The following is a 17,507-nucleotide window of genomic DNA, read 5'->3' as shown; positions in this document are numbered from 1 at the left end:
CCTCGGCTCCCGTGCTGGCTCATCCTGATCCCTCCTTAGCGTTCATAGTTGAGGTGGATGCATCCGAGACTGGGATAGGGGCTGTGCTGTCTCAGTGCTCGGGTATGCCACCAAAGCTCCGCCCCTGCGCTTTCTTTTCGAAGAGGCTCAGCCCGGAGGATCGAAAATATGATGTGGGGGACTGGGAGCTGTTGGCTGTTGTCAGAGCTCTGAAAGCGTGGAGACATTGGCTTGAGGGGGCTAAACACCTTTTCCTCATTTGGACTGACCACCGCAATCTGGAGTACATTCGGGCAGCTAGGAGACTGAACACTCGCCAGGCGAGGTGGGCCATGTTTTTCACCTGCTTTGTTTTCACTCTATCCTACAGACCAGGTTCCCAGAACGTTAAGGCAGACGCACTGTCCAGGATGTATGACACGGAGGAGCGGTCTCGCGGATCCCACTCCCATAATTCCAGCTTCTTGCCTGGTGGCACCTGTGGTATGGGAGGTGGATGCGGACATCGAGCGGGCGTCACGTGCAGAGCCCACTCCCCCACAGTGTCCAGTTGGGCATCTGTACGTTCCGTTTGATGTCCGCGATTGTTTGATCTGTTGGGCCCACACGTCACCCTCCTCGGGTCATCCTGGCATCGGTCGGACAGTGCGCTGTCTTGCTGGGAAGTACTGGTGGCCCACTTTAGCTAAGGACGTGAGGGTGTGCGCACAGTGCAAGGCACCTAGACACCTGCCCAGAGGGAAATTACAGCCTCTTCCCGTTCCACAACGACCGTGGCCACACCTATCGGTGTATTTCGTGACGGAGGTTCCCCCGTCACGGGGTAATACCACGATCCTAGTCGTTGTGGATCAGTTTCTAAGTCCTGCCATCTCCTTCCTTTGCCCGGTCTCCCTACGGCTATACAGACTGCGAGGCCATGTTCACCCACGTATTCCGGCACTACGGGATGCCTGAGGATATAGTTTCTGATCGGGGTCCCCAATTCACATCTAAAGTCTGGAGGGCATTAATGGAACCCCTGGGGGTCTCGGTTAGCCTCACCTCAGGTTTTCACCCCGAGAGTAATGGGCAGGTGGAGAGAGTAAACCAGGATGTGGGTAGGTTTCTGCGGTCCTATTGCCAGGACCGGCCGGGGGAGTGGTTTGTTTTCATCCCCTGGGTGGAGATGGCCCAAAACTCCCTTTGTCACTCTTCCACTAACCTATCCCCTTTCCAGTGTGTGCTAGGTTATCAGCCGGTCCTGGCACCTTGGCATCAAAGCCAGATCGAGGCTCCTGTGGTGGATGAATGGTTTCGGCACTCGGAGGTGACATGGGACGCTGCTCATGTGCGTCTACAACTGGCCATCAGGCGGCAGAAGGCGAGCGCCACCGCAGTGAGGCGGGTCTGGCTCTCGACCCGAAACCTGCCCCTTCACCTGCCCTACTGGAAGCTGGGTCCGCGGTTTGTGGGGCCATTTAAAGTCCTGAGGAGATTGAACGATGTTTGTTATAGGTTACAACTCCCCCCTGATTACCGTATTAACCCCTCGTTCCATGTGTCTCTCCTCGGGCCGGTGGTGGCTGGTCCGCTCCAGCAGTCTGAGGTGCGAGAGGTTCCTCCGCCCCCTCTGGACATTGAGGGGGCCCCGGCATATAATGTGCGAGCCATCATGGACCCAAGATGTCGGGCGAGAGGCCTTCAGTACCTCGTGGAGGGGAGGGGTACGGTCCGGAGGAGAGATGCTGGGTGCCGGTGGAGGACATCCTGGATCCATCATTACTGCAGGAATTTCACCGCCTCCATCCGGATCGCCCTGCGCCTCGTCCTCCGGGTCGTCCCCGAGGCCGGCAGGCGGTGAAATTCCTGCAGGGGGTACTGTCACGACTTTGGCCAAAGTTGGTCCCTCTCCTTCTTCGGGCGGCATTCGGCATCACCGGCTTTCTAGACACCACCGATCCACGTTTCATTTTTGTTTTGTTTTGTTTTGTCTTGATCATACACACCTGAATTCCATTCCATTCCACGTACTTATTTTTGAGTAAAGGACACATGTATTGTTGTAGTGACTGGGTGTATTGATACACCATCCAATGTGTAATTAATAACTTTACCATGCTCAAAGGGATAACTCAATGTCTGCTTTTTGTTTTACCCTTTTACCAAAAGGTTCCCTTCTTTGCGAAGCATTGGAAAACCTCCCTGGTCTTTGTGGAGGAATCTGTGTTTGAAATTTACTGCTCGACCGAGGGACCCTTACAGATAATTGTGTGTGGGCTACAGAGATGAGGTAATCATTCAAAAATCATGTTAAACACTATTATTGTCCATGCAACTTATTATCTGAATTTTTAAGCACATTTTACTCCTGAACTTATTTAGGCTTGCTATAACAAAGGGGTTGAATACTTATTGACTCAAGATATTTCAGCTTTTAATTTGTAATTCATTTGTAAACATTTCGAAAACACAATTTCACTTTGACATTATGGAGTATTGTGTGCAGGCCAGTGACAAAAACATCTTCATTTAATTGATTGTATAACATAAATAATCAAGCACACTTAGTTCATATGTTTATGTAAGAAATACATAAATATTGTCTTATGAAATTGAAAATAGTGCCAATGAGATGTGTTTAATGTAAAGGTAAACTAAACTTAACATGAAACCTAAACCTACTATACCCTAGTAAGATGCATTTCAACGGAGTTAGTTTGTATATAGTTGAGCATCTATAGACCATCAGCCAGGGGCTATAAATGGACAAAGAATGTAACATTACACAGAACCATTAATTAATCCAGTGTAAAACAGGTTCTGTCTCCTGTACATGCTGAAACAATCAGAAAGATCTCCTGCCTTTGTTGTGCTTCAACTGTGGTGTGTTTACAACTGACACACCAATATCTCTCACACACACACACACGAGAGGTCACAGGAGTATAGTTTTGGCAGATGCTCTACAGGAGCTGTTATCGTACCAGAGATAAACACAAACCGGTTTGGACTGGCTGAAGAAACACAGCCAGAAAGGCACCCATGTGTGTGAGAGAGTGTGAGTGAGAGAGAGAGTGTGAATGAGAGAGAGAGTGTGAGTGAGAGAGAGAGTGTGAGTGAGTGAGTGAGTGAGTGAGTGAGTGAGTGAGTGAGTGAGTGAGTGAGTGAGTGAGTGAGTGAGTGGGTGAGTGAGTGAGTGAGTGAGTGAGTGAGTGAGTGAGAGAGAGAGAGAAGAGAATAGAGGAACAAGTAGAAGTGTGTTTGTATGTCCTGACACAGATATTTGGAAGTCCTGGAATATGTTCTCAGGGCAGATCATACTCTGGGCAATTTGCCTCTCACTGTAGCACAACTCACAGCCCCTCATCATAACTAATGACCCAGGGTGTGTGTGCGCGCGTGTGTGTGTGGTGACCCGGGGCAGTGAGAATACTCCGGGAACAGTGAGCACATAAGAGAAAGACATCAATTAATTTGACCGTTAAATCGATAACAACCTCCCACATTGCACAGGAGATTACATATGTAACAAGGGCACACACACCATACAAGCGCACACACACACAAACACAGATGATGACTGCCACACACCTAAATGTAATTTGGCTTTTATGTTTACCTGGTATTCCAGACATCTGGGCAGTGTGCCGGTCTGTCTGTGTCCAGGGCCAAAGTCTAGCTATCGCATGTTTCCATTGGCCAATTAGTTTCTACACCATGCAATCATACCGTGTGCTTTACTCACCTGATAACTGAAAAGAAGGTCATCATGGAGATGTAGACACTGTTCTAAGAGTGCAGTTTTTTGCACTACTCCCTAACGATAAAGGTTAGGTTTCCATCTAGGTTAGCTGATCCTAGGTCTGTGTCCTATGCCGAGTTTGAAGCTTTCGCAGATACACAGAAAATCAACAGGTTTGTTAACGTTTGTGATAAGGTCAATGAAAGAACATGGGTGAAAAATCTGCCGATGTGTCCTTGTGCAAGGCACTTAACCCTTATGCACTTGTAAGTTGCTCTGGATAAGAGCATCTGCTAAATGTCCAAACATTTTTATACGCAGAACTTATCAGGGATTCAAAGAAAGAAAGTTATTGCATTCAGAGTCGTTTGAATGTAGCCGATTGTTACTCAGAGGTCATGGTGAGAATAAACACTGAGATAAAAGTGAAACGAAAGCTAAACATTCCTGATATGGTCTAGTAGTCTACTATGATTGTTACATAATTACTGCTACTGACCTTCTTCTGACACTACTACTACCACTACTACTACCTCTACTACTACTACTACTACCTCTACTACCACCACCACTACTACCACTACTACTACTACCACCACTACTACTACTACCACTACTACTACTACCACCACTACTACTACCACCACTACTACTACCACTACTACTACTATTACCACCACTACTACTACTACCACTACTACTACTACTACTACCACCACTACTACTACTACCACCACTACTACTACTACTACTACCACCACTACTACTACCACTACTACTACTATTACCACCACTACTACTACTACCACTACTACTACTACTACTACCACCACTACTACTACCACTGGCCATTTCCATGCAAAAGGAGCACTAACATGTGAAGTCCATAGAAGCACATCGAATTTGGTGTCAAATGAAATATAAGAGTCTAATGTTTTTGAGAAATTAAGGCATATATGCACTTTCAACCATTTCCCATCTGAAAAATTAGGCGTAAGTAAAGGCTTTGATTTCTGGTCAGTCAGATAGAAAAGGGGTCTTAGAAAACATCTAGCAGAACAAGTCTTAAAAGGTATTAGAAATACATTAAAACACAATAATGTTGAAGTAAAAACCCCTGCCAACTTATATCAAAGTTCACAGAAGTAACAAGTAAAGGTAGACTTACCACATCTAGTGGAAAGCCTTCCCAGAAGAGTGGAGGCTGTTATAGCAGCAAAGGGGGAACCAACTCCATATTAATGCCCATGATATTGGAAGATGTTCGATGAGCAGGTGTCAGTGCATTCAGAAAGTATTCAGACCCCTTCCCCACATTTTGTTAAATTACAGCCTTATTCTAAAATGGATCAAATTATTTTTTCCCCCCTCATCAATCTACACACAATATCCCACAATGACAAAGAGAAAACAGGTTTTTAGAATAAAAACGGAAATAATTTATTTACATAGGAATTCAGACCCTTTACTATGAGACTCGAAATTGAGCTCAGGTGCATCCTTTTTCCATTGATCATCCGTGAGATGTTTCTACAAGGTCAGGTGATTGGAGTCAGTTGACTGGACATGATTTGGAAAGGCACACACCTGTCTAAATAAGTTGACAGTGCATGTCAGAGCAAAATCCAAGGCATGAGGTTGAAGGAATTTTCTGTCAAGCTCCGAGACAGGACAGTGGCCTCCATCATTCTTAAATGAAAACAATAGAACCAACAAGACTCTTCCTAGAGCTGGCCGTCTGGCCAAACTGAGCAATCGGAGGAGAAGGGCCTTGGTCAGGTAGGTGACCAAGAACCCGATGGTCACCCTGAGACAGAGCTCCAGAGTTCCTATGTGGAGATGGGAGAACCTTCCAGAAGGACCTTCCATCCAACCTGACAGAGCTCGAGAGGATCTGCAGAGAAGAATGGGAGAAAATCCCCAAACACAGGTGTGCCAATCTGGTAGCTTCATACCCAAGAAGACTAAAGGCTGTAATTGCTGCCAAAGGTGGTTAAACAAAAATGTATAGAAACATGTTTTTTCTTTGGCATTATGGGGTATTTTGTGTAGATTGATGAGGGAAAAACTATTTAATCCATTTTAGAATAAGGCTGTAACATAACAAAATGTGGAAAATGTCAAGGGGTCTGAATACTTTCCAAATGCATTGTACTGTTGGTCATGTAGTGTACAGTGGGGCAAAAAAGTATTTAGTCAGCCACCAATTGTGCAAGTTCTCACACTTAAAAAGATGAGAGAGGCCTGTAATTTTCATCATAGGTACACTTCAACTATGACAGACAAAATGAGAAAAAAAATTCCTGAAAATCACATTGTAGAATTCTTTATGAATTTATTTGCAAATAAGTATTTGGTCAATAACAAAAGATTATCTCAATACTTTGTTATATACCCTTTGTTGGCAATGACAGAGGTCAAACGTTTTCTGTAAGTCTTCACAAGGTTTTCACACACTGTTGATGGTATTTTGGCCCATTCCTCCATGCAGATCTCCTCTAGAGCAGTGATGTTTTGGGGCTGTTGCTGGTCAACACGGACTTTCAACTCCCTCCAAAGATTTTCTATGGGGTTGAGATCTGGAGACTGGCTAGGCCACTCCAGGACCTTGAAATGCTTCTTACGAAGCCACTCCTTCGTTGCCCGGGCGGTGTGTTTGGGATCATTGTCATGCTGAAAGACCCAGCCACGTTTCATCTTCAATGCCCTTGCTGATGGAAGGAGGTTTTCACTCAAAATCTCACGATACATGGCCCCATTCATTCTTTCCTTTACACGGATCAGTCGTCCTGGTCCCTTTGCAGAAAAACAGCCCCAAAGCCTGATGTTTCCACCCCATGCTTCACAGTAGGTATGGTGATCTTTGGATGCAACTCAGCATTCTTTGTCCTCCAAACATGACGAGTTGAGTTTTTACCAAAAAGTTATATTTTGGTTTCATCTGACCATATGACATTCTCCCAATCTTCTTCTGGATCATCCAAATGCTCTCTAGCACTTCAGACGGGCCTGGACATGTACTGGCTTAAGCAGGGGGACACATCTGGCACTGCAGGATTTGAGTCCCTGGCGGCGTAGTGTGTTACTGATGGTAGGCTTTGTTACTTTGGTCCCAGCTCTCTGCAGGTCATTCACTAGGTTCCCCTGTGTGGTTCTGGGATTTCTGCTCACCGTTCTTGTGATAATTTTGACCCCATGGGGTGAGATCTTGCGTGGAGCCCCAGATCGAGGGAGATTATCAGTGGTCTTGTATGTCTTCCATTTCCTAATAATTGCTCCCACAGTTGATTTCTTCAAACCAAGCTGCTTACCTATTGCAGATTCAGTCTTCCCAGCCTGGTGTAGGTCTACAATTTTGTTTCTGGTGTACTTTGACAGCTCTTTGGTCTTGGCCATAGTGGAGTTTGGAGTGTGACTGTTTGAGGTTGTGGACAGGTGTTTTTTTTATACTGATAACAAGTTCAAACAGGTGCCATTAATACAGGTAACGAGTGGAGGACAGAGGAGCCTCGTAAAGAAGAAGTTACAGGTCTGTGAGAGCCAGAAATCTTGCTTGTTTGTAGGTGACCAAATACTTATTTTCCAACATAATTTGCAAATAAATTCATTAAAAATCCTACAATGTGATTTTCTGGATTTTTTTTCTTATTTTGTCTGTCATAGTTGGAGTGTACCTATGATGAAAATTACAGGCCTCTCTCATATTTTTAAGTGGGAGAATTTGCACAATTGGTGGCTGACTAAATACTTTTTTGCCCCACTGTATATGTATATGTGATGGGATGCATAGGCATTATGGACAGTATGTGGATAGAATACGTAGTATATCTGAAGAATATGTAAGACAGAATAGTATATGTACAGCAATAGTTTAGGTACAGCAATAGTTTAATAGGATGGCCCTGACTAGAATACAGAATATACAGTTGAAGTCGGAAGTTTACATGCACTTAGGTTGGAGTCATTAAAACTCGTTTTTCAACCCCTGCTTTCTTGTTAACAAACTATAGTTTTGGCAAGTCGGTTAGGACATCTACTTTGTACATGACACTAGTAATGTTTCAAAAAATTGTTTACAGACAGATTGTTTCACTTATCATACACTGTGTCACAACTCTAGTGAGTCAGAAACGTACATACACTAAGTTGACTGTGCCTTTAATAAACAGCTTGGAAAATTCCAGAAAAGTATGTCATGGCTTTAGAAGCTTCTGATAGGTGAATTGACATCATTTGAGTCAATTGGAGATGTACCTGTGGATGTATTTCAAGACCTACCTTCAAACTCAGTGCCTCTTTGCTTGACATCACGGGAAAATCAAAATAAATCAGCCAAGACCTCAGAAAAAATATTGTAGACCTCCACAGTTTCCAAACGCCTGAAGGTACCATGTTCATCTATACAAACAATAGTATGCACGTATAAACACCATGGGACCACGCAGCCGTCATACCGCTCAGGAAGGAGAGGTCTCCTAGAGATGAACGTTTTTTGGTGCACAAAGTGCAAATCAATCCCAGAACAACAGCAAAGGACCATGTGAAGATGCTGGAGGAAACAGGTGCAAAATGATCTATATCCACAGTAAAATGAGTCCTATATCGACATAATCTGAAAGGCCGCTCAGCAAGGAAGAAGCCACTGCTCCAAAACCGCCATAAAAAAGCCAGACTACAGTTTTCAACTGCACATGGGGACAAAGATCGTACTGTTTGGTCTATTTGGCCTTAATGACCATCATTATGTTTGAAGGAAAAAGGGAGATGCTTGCAAGCTGAAGAACATCATCCCAACCGTGAAACACGGGGGTGGCAGCATCATGTTGTGGGCGTGCTTTGCTGCAGGAGGGACTGGTGCACTTCACAAAATAGATGGCATCATGAGGGAGACAGGGAATTTTTACTAGTATTAAATGTCAAAAATTGTGAAAAACTGAGTTTAAATGTATTTGGCGAAGGTGTATGTAAACCTCAGACTTCAACTGTACATGAAATGGGTAAAACAGTATGTAAACATTATTAAAGTGACCAGTGTTCCATGTCTATGTACATAGGGCAGCAACCTCTAAGGTGCAGGCTTGAGTAAATGGGTGGTAGCTGGCTAGTGATGGTGACTAAGTTCAGGGCAGGGTACTGGGTGGAGGCCGGCTAGTGATGGCTATTTAACAGTCTGATAGCCTTGAGATAGAAGCTGTTTTTCAGTCTCTCGGTCCCAGCTTTGATGCACCTGTACTGACCTCGCCTACTGGATGATTGCGGGGTGAACAGGCTGTGGCTCGGGTGGCTGAGGTCCTTGATGAACTTCTTGGTCTTCTTGCGACACCGGGTGCTGTAGATATCCTCAAGGGCAGGCTGTGTGCCACCGGTGATGCGTTGGGCTGACAGCACCACCCTCTGGAGAGCCCTGCGGTTGCGGACTGTGCAGTTGCCGTACCAGGCGGTGATACAGCTCGACAGGATGCGCTCAAAGGTGCATCTGTAAAAGTTTGTGAGGGTCTTAGGGGCCATGCCGAGTTTCTTCAGCATCCGGAGGTGGAAGAGGCACTGTTGCACCTTGTTCACCACACTGTTTGTGTGGGTGGACCATTTCAGATTGTCAGTGATATGTACATCGAGGTACTTGAAGCTTTTCACCTTCTCCACTGGGTGCCATCTATGTGGATGGGGGCTTGTTCCCTCTGCTGTCTCCTGAAGTCCACAATCAGCTCCTTCGTTTTGTTGACATTTAGGGAGAGGTTATTTTCCTGGCACCTTTCCGCTGGGGCCCTCACCTCCTCCCTGTATGCTGTCTCGTCGTTGTCTGTAATCAGGCCTACCACTGTTGTGTCGTCTGCAAACTTGATGATTGAGTTGGAGGCGTGCGTGGACACGCAGTCATGGGTGAAAAGGGGGTACAGGAGGGGGCTGAGCCTGCACCCCTGTGGGGCCCCAGTGTTGAGGATCAGCGTAGTGGAGGGGTTGTTGCCTAACTTTACCACGTTGGGGTGGCTCGTCAGGAAGTCCAGGACCCAGTTGCACAGGGCGGGGTTCAGACCGAGGGCCCCAAGCTTAATGATGAGCTTGGAGGGCACTATGGTGTTGAAGGCTGTGCTGTAGTCAGAACAGCATTCTTACATAGGTATTCCTCTTGTCCAGGTGCGATAGGGCAGTGTGCAGTGCGATGTCGATTGCATAATCCGTGGATCTGTTGGGGCGGTATACAAATTGTAGTGAGTCTAGGGTGTCGGGTAAGGTAGAAGTGATATGATATGATCCTCAACTACCTTCTCAAAGCACTTCATGATGGCAGAAGTGATTGCTACGGGGCGATAGTCATTTAGTTCAGTTACCTTCGCTTACTTGGGTACAGGAACAATGGTGGAGATCTTGAAGCAAGTGGGGACGGAAGACTGGGATAGCGAGAACCTTCCCATGCTCTGAGGACGTGGCTAGGGAATTGGCTAAAATAGGAAAGGAAACCACACAAACCACAGCTGGGTCACCTGCTACTGTCTTCCATTCCACTGGCATACTTTTTAATTAGCTGGATTAACAGTCTGGACAAACCCTCTCTCTCTCTTTTTTTTTTTTTTTCTTTCTCCCTGTCTCTATCTCTTTCACTCTCTCTCTCTCCCACTCTCTCTGTCTCTCTCTCTATTCAGTTTATGTCACATCTTCCGGCTCTTACTGACACCTACCCATGAGCCCCCTCTCTTTCCGTTTATTGTAACCAGCGTCCTTAATCACTGAGCACCGACCGACACTGGATGTCCATGGAAGTTGAAAAGTAGCTGAAATTTGTTCAGTTATCTGAAGCACTCATAGACATCTAAATATGGACAGCACATTTTACGACAGCACAGTAAAGAAAAGTGGAGATCAGTACAATACAGTACATTACAGTAAAGAAAAATAGAGTATACTGTAGGTCAGCACAGTACTGTACAGAATAGTAGAGTTTATTACAATACGATACAGTACAGTATGGTAGAGCACACTAGAGTTGAGCACAGTATAAAGTACTGTATTGTACTTTACTGTACTGAACTTTGCTGTGTCCAAACATGGGAAACATAAACGAATAATACACAACATGCAAAAAAGGTTATTGCATTCTTCTACCTTTGTGTACCTATTCAGGATACATCACAGTGAATACATCACATATCCATAATTATGCATTTCGGTGTAGTACAGATCAGGGACCATTGATGTCATTTTGTTACTGTCATTCTGTAACTGGGTGTTAAATCCATTTAATTTAATGTACATGTAGTTCAATAACCAAAATATATGTTTTCAAACTCAAGGTGTCATAGCATAGCTGACAGCCCATTCTTTCTGAAGACATCTTTGACTCTTAATTCAGAGCATATATTTAACTTTTGTTCTCTCCGTTTTGGGAAAACGGAGAGAACATAACATTACATCCTCATCCTCACTTTAAGTGAATGTGTTTTTGTAAAATGTTCAGTAGACATTGTTAAAAGTAGTCATTGTGCATATGGACCTGTGTAGTAAGTTTAACTTTGCAATCAATGGTTTTTGTTTGGCATACATTTTATTAAGGTGAAAAACCAGTCTGAGCTTTATCATGTTCCAATGGAATTGCCCTGCTACTACTACATACTGCTCCCCACTTTCATATATGTATACATATTGTAATTACATGGTTCTAATATCAACATTTAATGATATTTCTAACTAAAAAGTACAAATTCTCAGGTAAATGGGCATGTGGTGGTACACATTATTTTGCTAATGAAAAGGAAGTCTGATCCTGATTACCTGATTTCACAGGAGTCATCTGTTGTCTTGTTAATGTAGGCAGGCTGACCAGTCCTCCTGCTTCACTTGGGTCTGAGAGTGAGGATTTTCCATCACTGGTCTCTGCATTTCTCTTGTCAACAGACATACAGCGCCTTATACTGGGCAGAGTGCAGCAGGCACAACAGGACATTTCTTCATGTAGGAAAATGCGCAGCAACTCTAGATTTCATCTGACAAATCAGAAGCGATTTTGTAGCCGAGCACTGATCCAGCAACCAATGGGAAACAGCGAAACAGGCGCGGATTAACGGATTTGTTACAAGGTGCTTTGTTGTTATTTTAGTAGCTGCCTTCAAACGACCAACTGTACACGTTTAGGGCTACAACTTGAAGGATGAGTCTGTCTTTAAGGTATTTAGTTTACAATTGTAGCGAAGTGTTTAAATGACTAACGTTACCTAGCAAGAACTGTGAAACAAACTGGCACTAGCCAGCTTCCTTGTTGTAAATTGGTTAGCTCAGCTACTGTAGCGAGGTAGATATGTTTGATAGTAGGCAATTGTTGTATTAGCTAGTTAGGCCATAGATAATTAGCTAGCTATGTACTGTCCAAAGTTAACCATCTGTGTCAGTAAGTTAAACCTTAGCAACTGTCTATGAAGTGTGTCTGTAGTCAACATCGGTGTTCCAATACCCGTACTAACATACTGTATACTACACACTATTAGTTAATTTTAGTATACTGTAAACGCACGGTATCCTTTCAGTTGGGCGTACTAGCTCTTCGCCCGTATACCGGAAGCTGGTGCTGTTGCTATGCAACCTCTTGCTAGCTAGTTAGCGTAACAAATGACTTGTTAGACATTTTAAGACTTCTGGTGTGTTCTTAAATTCAATCTGGAGTGCCAGAGTGCGCACTTAAGTTCAGTGCTTGTAAATTCAGAGCGTTTCGCTCTCAAAACTGCAGTAAAGCTAACGCTGGCTAGCTACTTCCAGAGACAAATGAGACTACTCTGACCATTTTACAAGCCCTATTAGAGCTGGATAGGCTGTTGTCATGTTATCCAGAGTGTTGGTGACTAACTGCTGCTGGCAACAATTGAATTAAACATTTTTTTTTTTTGCCAACACCTGCCATGCGCTCTGGTACACTCAGAAGAGGGTGCTCTTAAATCGGAGTAGGTAGCCAGAGCGAATTTACGAAATCACCAGAATTCCATTGAGAACGCACTATTATACCACTTAGCTGAGAATGACGGGAATAATCAATTCAATAAACGTTGGGTAGCTAGTTAGCCTATAGTTAATATACTGGACGTTTGATGTATAAGTAGCCAACTAACGTTAGGACCGGTACATACTGCTGTAATGATATGCTATGTGGTTCGTAAGGACATTGTAGCTAACAAATTGTCAGCCAACCTAAATTGTAAGGTAACTTATTTGAAAAGTCACTACTTTATTACATTTAACATTTGTCATAGTTAAAGCAATGATTTTGTATCCGCTCTCGTTCTACTTCAGCAGCATATTTTCCAACATTTTTATTTTCCTCAAATCTGGAAATGTGAAGCCACGCCCATTTCCAGAAAAATTGCATTATGGTCCCTAAAGTACAGAAATAGTGTCCTCTGCGTGTATACTTCATATTTTGATTAATTTAATACGCTTCTGGGAACTTCTGGCATACTAACTATATCCATACCAATAAGCATACTATATACTCAATTCACGTCACAAATAGTACGGTTAGTGCTGTTAGTATGAGTATTCGAACACGGCCTACTTCAGAGACATAAGCTATGTGAGAATAGCAATTGCATGCTCCTCGTGTCCTCTCGCCTCTTTCTCAAAACCCATTGGATGAGAAAGTCAGAGGTCCCGCCCCTCTGACTTTCTCTTCAAATGGGTTTTGAGAAGGAGATGAGGACACAAGGAGTATGCAATTGAGAAAAGGTCTTTGTGTTTAATTTGACACCAACTGACAATGATGTTCAGGACTGAGCTGGCAGTGGATAAAACCAAGCGGAAGAAGCGGAGAGAGCTGACTGAGGAACAGAAGCATGAAATCAAAGAGGCCTTTGAGCTGTTTGACACAGACAAAGACAAAGAGATCGACTACCACGAACTCAAGGTAAACCTCTACCTACATTTACCTTATCATTACTAGGATTCTGTTGTCCCCTTTTGCTGTCTAATCTTCACTCATACTCTGCCATATCTCACTCACAGGTGGCGATGAGAGCTATGGGTTTTGAGGTGAAGAAAGTAGATATACTGAAGATATTAAAAGATTACGACAGAGAGGGGAATGGCAAAATAACATTTGATGACTTTAATGAAGTTGGTATGTTTCCTGCTTTGTTTGCGTATGTGGAACCCTGTACAGTATGTGTTATGGCTGCTCTTCACGTATGTGTGCGTGTAACCCTGTGTCTGTTTACCCATGTGCGTGTGTCTCAGTGACAGACCGTATCCTGGAGAGGGACCCAAAGGAGGAGATCCTGAAGGCCTTTAAGCTGTTTGATGATGATGACTCCGGGAAGATCAGCCTGAGGAACCTGAGACGTGTGGCCAGAGAGCTAGGAGAGAACATCACGGATGAGGAACTACGCAGCATGATCGACGAGTTCGATACAGATGGAGACGGAGAGAGTGAGCACACACACAAATGCGTAGAGCAGACACGCACACATTCAAAGTGGGAATAACCACCAACTAAAAATGTCATACTGACTTTCAACGTACAAAACAAAGTTTTCTCTCTCTCTCTCCCAGTCAACCAGGAGGATTTTGTATCCATAATGACTGGAGACTCCTGATTGAAGGGCTGCTGCTCTGGGGGCTTGGCTAGGAGGCCGAGGCTATAGATTCACTGGGATGGATAGGTCCCCCAGGTCACTGAGGGACTGCTAAATAGCTTACCTTGTCTCCTTTCCTTTATCTACACTGACCGACCAGAACTGACCAGGGGAAGTAGAGGAGAGTAGGTAAGGACGCCACTGTAGAGTAATGCGATTCAAAATCTCTCCCAAATAGCACTGCTGTCGCTCCTGTTCTTTTCTTTGTTGAAACATCTTGTGTGTTTTTACAATATGTCTGGTGCAAATACAACCAAATATTGTATGTTCTTTTCTTTTAGTAGAGTTTCTTTTCAAAATTTGAATAGATGCACTTGCTCCATACCGTACAGAAAACTGTACAGATTACATAAGAGGTCTCTGAGACATTCCTTGTAAACTTCAATGTTTTCAATAGTATTTCTGGATGGTGGTTTTAAATACAAACTGGCTTCACCGACCACATTTTGTAGTTTAGTAGACTATTTTTATTTAATTATTTTTCTTTTTAATGTTATTTATTTGACATAATAAACACAATTGACTGACTTCTGCTCTTGGATCGGTATGTATGGTGTGGAGCCTCTTGACAAAATGGGTGCAGACCAAGGTTATTATAGTTTAATTAGTTTGGGTTTTATTTCTATTAGTATTTTTTTATTTGAAAATCAGTTTATTTACTAGTTTTTATTCAGTTTTATTTTGAAAGACATTTTGTTTTTAGTGTTCTAACAATGTGATGGGTCAATAATTGAACACATTTAGGGTGTGTTGTATGGTTTTCAGCTTTTAACATATTAATTGCAAGAACTGACCCATGTGTCTAAGTAATCATTACACATAAATTGTGTTGTTCAACCGCATATGTTCTAAGAGTGTAGAGACAGAAAGTAGCCTATGCATGGGAGGCTAGGAGCCATGTAGGGAGGCTAGGAGCCACGTATTTTCTGTACCATGCATGCAATTTGAGGTCAAAGTATGCTGGTAGAAGAACACGTCCCACCACATTTAGGTGGTGGGACGAAGCCTTACAAAAGGTGAAGTTGATCCTCGTTGATGGAGGAGCTGATTACGTTTTTGTATATGACAGTAAAACATTCTTATGATGATTATAACATTTATTGGCACCTTCAATTCTTGCACATTTTCTCATAAGTACAGTAATACTCACGTTTGGATACACCTACTCATTCAAGGGTTTTTATTTTTACTATCTTCTACATTGTAGAATAATAGTGAAGACATCAGTACTATAAAATAACACCCGTGGAAACTTGTAGTAACCAAAAAAGTGTTAAACAAATAAAAATATATTTGAGATTCTTCAAAATAGCCACCCTTTGCCTTGATGACTGCTTTACACAGTCTTGGCCTTCTATCAACCAGCTTCAAGGTAGTCCCCTAGAATGCATTTCAATTAAAAGGTGTGCCGCCTTAATCAGCTGTGATAAGGTAGGGGTGGTATACAGAAGATAGCCCTATTCGGTAAAAGACCAGGTCCATATTATGGTAAGAACAGCTCAAATAAGCAAAGGGAATTGACAGCCCATCATTACTTTTAAGGCATCGAGGTCAGTCAATCTGGAAAATGTCAAGAACTTTCAAGTTTCTTCAAGTGCAGTTGCAAAAACCATAGAGGTATGATGACAACTGGCTCTGACAGCCCCAGAGTTCCTCTGTGGAGAACCTTACAGAAGGAAACGTATCTCTGCAGCACTCCACCAATCAGGCTTTTATGATAAAGTGGCCAGACGGAAGCCACTCCTCAGTAAAAGACATGACAGCCTGCTTGGAGTTTGCCAAAAGGCAGCTAAAGGACTCTCAGACCATGAGAAACAAGATTCTCTGGTCTGATGAAACCAAGATTGGCATTCAGGCCAAAGAGTTCAATCTTCACGTCTGGAGAAAACCGGTCACTATCCCTACGGTGAGGCATGGTGGTGGCAGCATCATGCCGTGGAGATTTTTTTCCAGCAGCAGGGATTGAGGGACAAGTCAGGATCAAGGAAAATATGAACGGAGCAAAGTACAGAGATCCTTGATGAAAACCTGTTCCAGAGAGCTTAGGACCTCAGACTGGGGCGATGGTTCACCTTAGAAATGGACAACGACCCTGTCTTGTTTCGCACACTTTGTACAAAATAATAAAATGCAGTACTACAGGATATTTCTTAACGTAACTCTTTATTAGCTAGCTATAACTGGCATGTTCAGGTATCGCCAACCAGGATCAAACTGCCCATGACCTAACCATTTGGGTGGTCTTAACCAATCATAGCACAGTATGATATGACGGTAAAATGCATCCAATTACAATTCAGTATGTTTACACATGAATATTACATCCCCCTTCTTTAAAAACAAAAGAAAAATGTTTACATATTCTAAGCGTTTCTTTTGAATACATGCTCTGTAGTTTGAACTCAAGGTAGGTACCCATTTATATTGCATACTACACCAACTGAATCAACATAGACTCTGAAACAATAATCCAACATACTGTTACTTTTCAAACAAGGGATTCTCAGCAACTCAGCTTCCACTGTAGAAATAACATCTTAACATAAAAAATACAATACCAAAGCATTTCAAGTGAACTTTCAATAACAAGTTTACAGTCAAACTCTTTTAGGGCAGCGATCTGCCTACACCCTTTGACATTTCACAGGTCTAGGACAGCTCTGGGCTTGACCTCGTGCGATATGATGCTGAGCATGCTTCTGTGTCAGTCAACAGTTCTTGTGGTGTTGCAGGTAAGTATGGTGTATGTTGACCTTTGCAGCATCGCGCGGAGGTTTCGGTCGTGCTCCTCTTTGGTTCGACCATAGACAAGGATGTCGTCCACAATGGCCACAACTCCGTCGAGGCCTTCGTACATTTCGTCGATCTTTCGCTGAAACTCGTCTTGGGCTGAGATGATCCCAAAAGGCAGGCGGCGGAACCTGTAGCGTCCAAACGGTGTGTTGAATGTTGTGATTACTCTTCTGTGACCTTGATAGCCCAGTAGCCTGATCTAGCGTCCATGGCACTGAAGTAGTGTGCTCCCGCTAGCTTGTGTGTGATGCTATTTAGAGTCGGTAAAGGGTAATGGGGGCGTTTGATAGCCTTGTTCAAGTCTCTTGGGTTGAGACATACTCGGAGCTTGCCTGTGCGTGGTTTCTCCACCACCACTAACGCGTTCACCCAGTCAGTCG

General features: G+C 43.5%; 1 protein-coding gene across 1 annotated transcript; it reads left to right on the top strand.

Annotated features, from left to right (window-relative positions):
* The first annotated feature begins 11,737 nt into the window (after positions 1 to 11,737).
* On the top strand, positions 11,738 to 14,861 carry cetn3 (centrin 3). The gene is made up of 5 exons (XM_029620202.2): positions 11,738 to 11,884; positions 13,472 to 13,607; positions 13,706 to 13,820; positions 13,937 to 14,128; positions 14,252 to 14,861. The coding sequence occupies exons 1-5, from the start codon at positions 11,868 to 11,870 to the stop codon at positions 14,293 to 14,295; spliced, it is 504 nt and encodes a 167-aa protein (XP_029476062.1). The 5' UTR covers positions 11,738 to 11,867; the 3' UTR covers positions 14,296 to 14,861.
* Positions 14,862 to 17,507: the final 2,646 nt, after the last annotated feature.

Source organism: Oncorhynchus nerka, linkage group LG19, assembly GCF_034236695.1.
Source record: "Oncorhynchus nerka isolate Pitt River linkage group LG19, Oner_Uvic_2.0, whole genome shotgun sequence".
Classification (NCBI taxonomy): domain Eukaryota; kingdom Metazoa; phylum Chordata; class Actinopteri; order Salmoniformes; family Salmonidae; genus Oncorhynchus; species Oncorhynchus nerka.
This window is presented reverse-complemented; position numbering and strand designations above follow the sequence as displayed.

Coding starts and splice junctions, on each gene's coding strand:
- cetn3 (XM_029620202.2), top strand. Junction 13,608..13,705: donor TCGACTACCACGAACTCAAG/GTAAACCTCTAC, acceptor TCTCACTCACAG/GTGGCGATGAGAGCTATGGG. Junction 13,821..13,936: donor TGATGACTTTAATGAAGTTG/GTATGTTTCCTG, acceptor CGTGTGTCTCAG/TGACAGACCGTATCCTGGAG.